Raw genomic sequence first — 1,597 nt, 5'->3', positions numbered from 1 at the left:
CTTTATGTCTGTCTTGTTTTATACATCAATCATAACTCCATACACGGTTGGACGATAATGAAAACTCACCTCGACTTTGTGGTGCTTTCATGACACTGATCCAAGTGTGGATAAACCAGAACTGTTTGTTACTATTTACATTCTTTTTTTAGGTAAATAAATTGCTGTGACTGCGTCCCACAGTAATTATAGCCCCAAAATCACATATAAAAAATAGGCCTAATTCAAATTTATATAAAGAACCCACAGTGACACCATTTAATCATATTCTTAGAATTTGTGAATCTCCCAATAAAAAAAGAGTAAATTCTTTATTGACAATTCACTCATTTTTCTATTTTTAATCATTCTAATTAGTAATAATTATTACTTTATCACTGCTGTTTCCTTTATTAAGGCTGCACTTTAAAACATGAAAATAACTTGAGAGCTCTACTGAGTGAAATTTCTTTTCGCACACACTTGTTAATTTATGATTTAGATGATAATCTGGAAATCTTATAACTAGAAATTTATCACAACAATAAACACATAAATGAAAAAAAAAAACCCTACCCAATAAAATTATGTCTGAGCAAAAATCCACACTAACAAGGATTCTAGATGTATTTCTTTTATTGGCCTTCCAGGATAAACTGTTTGAATTAAAATTCTCCTCTCCTGTTAAAGAGCCGTCCACCTCTCTGTCCCCTCACAGTTCAGCTGCTCAGATCCTGTTAAACTTTGCTCCAGTTTTTCAGGATCTTCCCTGCTGCTTCCAGAGTGCTGTCTTCCTGCAAAACAAAGACCAAAACAAACGTCACTGTTCTCTGAAACAGCTGCGAGAACATTTTACATCCATGAAGCACCAACCTTTTAGATTGAAATGTTCCTTCTAATACACTTCTAACTGTAACAGACATATTTATTTTGTACCTTTATGAAGCACAGGCGAATATATTTCTCAAACTGCTTCTTGGACTCTTCTCCGACGAATGCTGTGACGGGAATAGCAGCTAATTTCTAAAAGAAACCAGGAAGAGTTAATTGAATCTATGACAAACATCTTCCAGCACAGCTAATTAAAGATCAACGGTCGATGCTGATTATTTTGACAACAGTTTAACCCGGATATGTTTTGCTAAATTTAAGTTTGGGACAAATCTTTAGGGCCATATCTGGGCTTTTTTTTTTTTTTTGCTTTATTTACATGATTTGAATAAAAAACTAATAACAAATGTTCCAAATTTAAACAGAAAAGAAACATTTATGAACATGTGATCTGCTGAGGGCCCTGATGAATCAGCAGATGCTGGAACATGTCGGCTGATAGTGATGCTAGAAAAAAAAAGGATTATTTCTACAATAATGAACTCTTCTCACCTTTTCTTTTATCATCCATTTAACAAACTTGTAGTCATAGGCTTCATCGTCGGCCATGTGGGACAGATCCTGATCTAGAATAGATCCAGAAGGAAACAATGATTCAGTTGGATGTGCCGCTCAGTGTAGAAAGTATGGAGGGAATGCTGTTACCTTATTGTTCCAACATGTTTTGTAAATGGGAATTCAAAAATAAACTTTTCTATTTTCTTAGATTTTAACTTTTAAATATTTT

At 33.9% G+C, this 1,597-nt stretch overlaps 1 protein-coding gene across 1 annotated transcript in view; it reads right to left on the bottom strand.

The window, feature by feature from the left end:
- Positions 1 to 448: 448 nt before the first annotated feature.
- LOC107082414 (kynurenine--oxoglutarate transaminase 3-like) overlaps positions 449 to 1,597 on the bottom strand; it is a 15,012-nt gene continuing 13,863 nt past the window's right edge. The window contains exons 8-10 of the mRNA XM_015371096.1: positions 1,363 to 1,436; positions 916 to 1,002; positions 449 to 773 (exon numbers count right to left, since the gene is read on the bottom strand). Coding sequence (XP_015226582.1) covers positions 717 to 773; positions 916 to 1,002; positions 1,363 to 1,436 — 218 coding nt within the window. The 3' untranslated portion in view covers positions 449 to 716. The remainder of the gene's footprint in view (positions 774 to 915; positions 1,003 to 1,362; positions 1,437 to 1,597) is intronic.

Source organism: Cyprinodon variegatus, unplaced genomic scaffold, assembly GCF_000732505.1.
Source record: "Cyprinodon variegatus isolate N-32 unplaced genomic scaffold, C_variegatus-1.0 Scaffold53, whole genome shotgun sequence".
In the NCBI taxonomy this organism is placed as follows: Eukaryota; Metazoa; Chordata; class Actinopteri; order Cyprinodontiformes; family Cyprinodontidae; genus Cyprinodon; species Cyprinodon variegatus.
The sequence above is the reverse complement of the archived record's forward strand: the minus strand, read 5'-3'. Positions and strand labels throughout refer to the sequence as shown.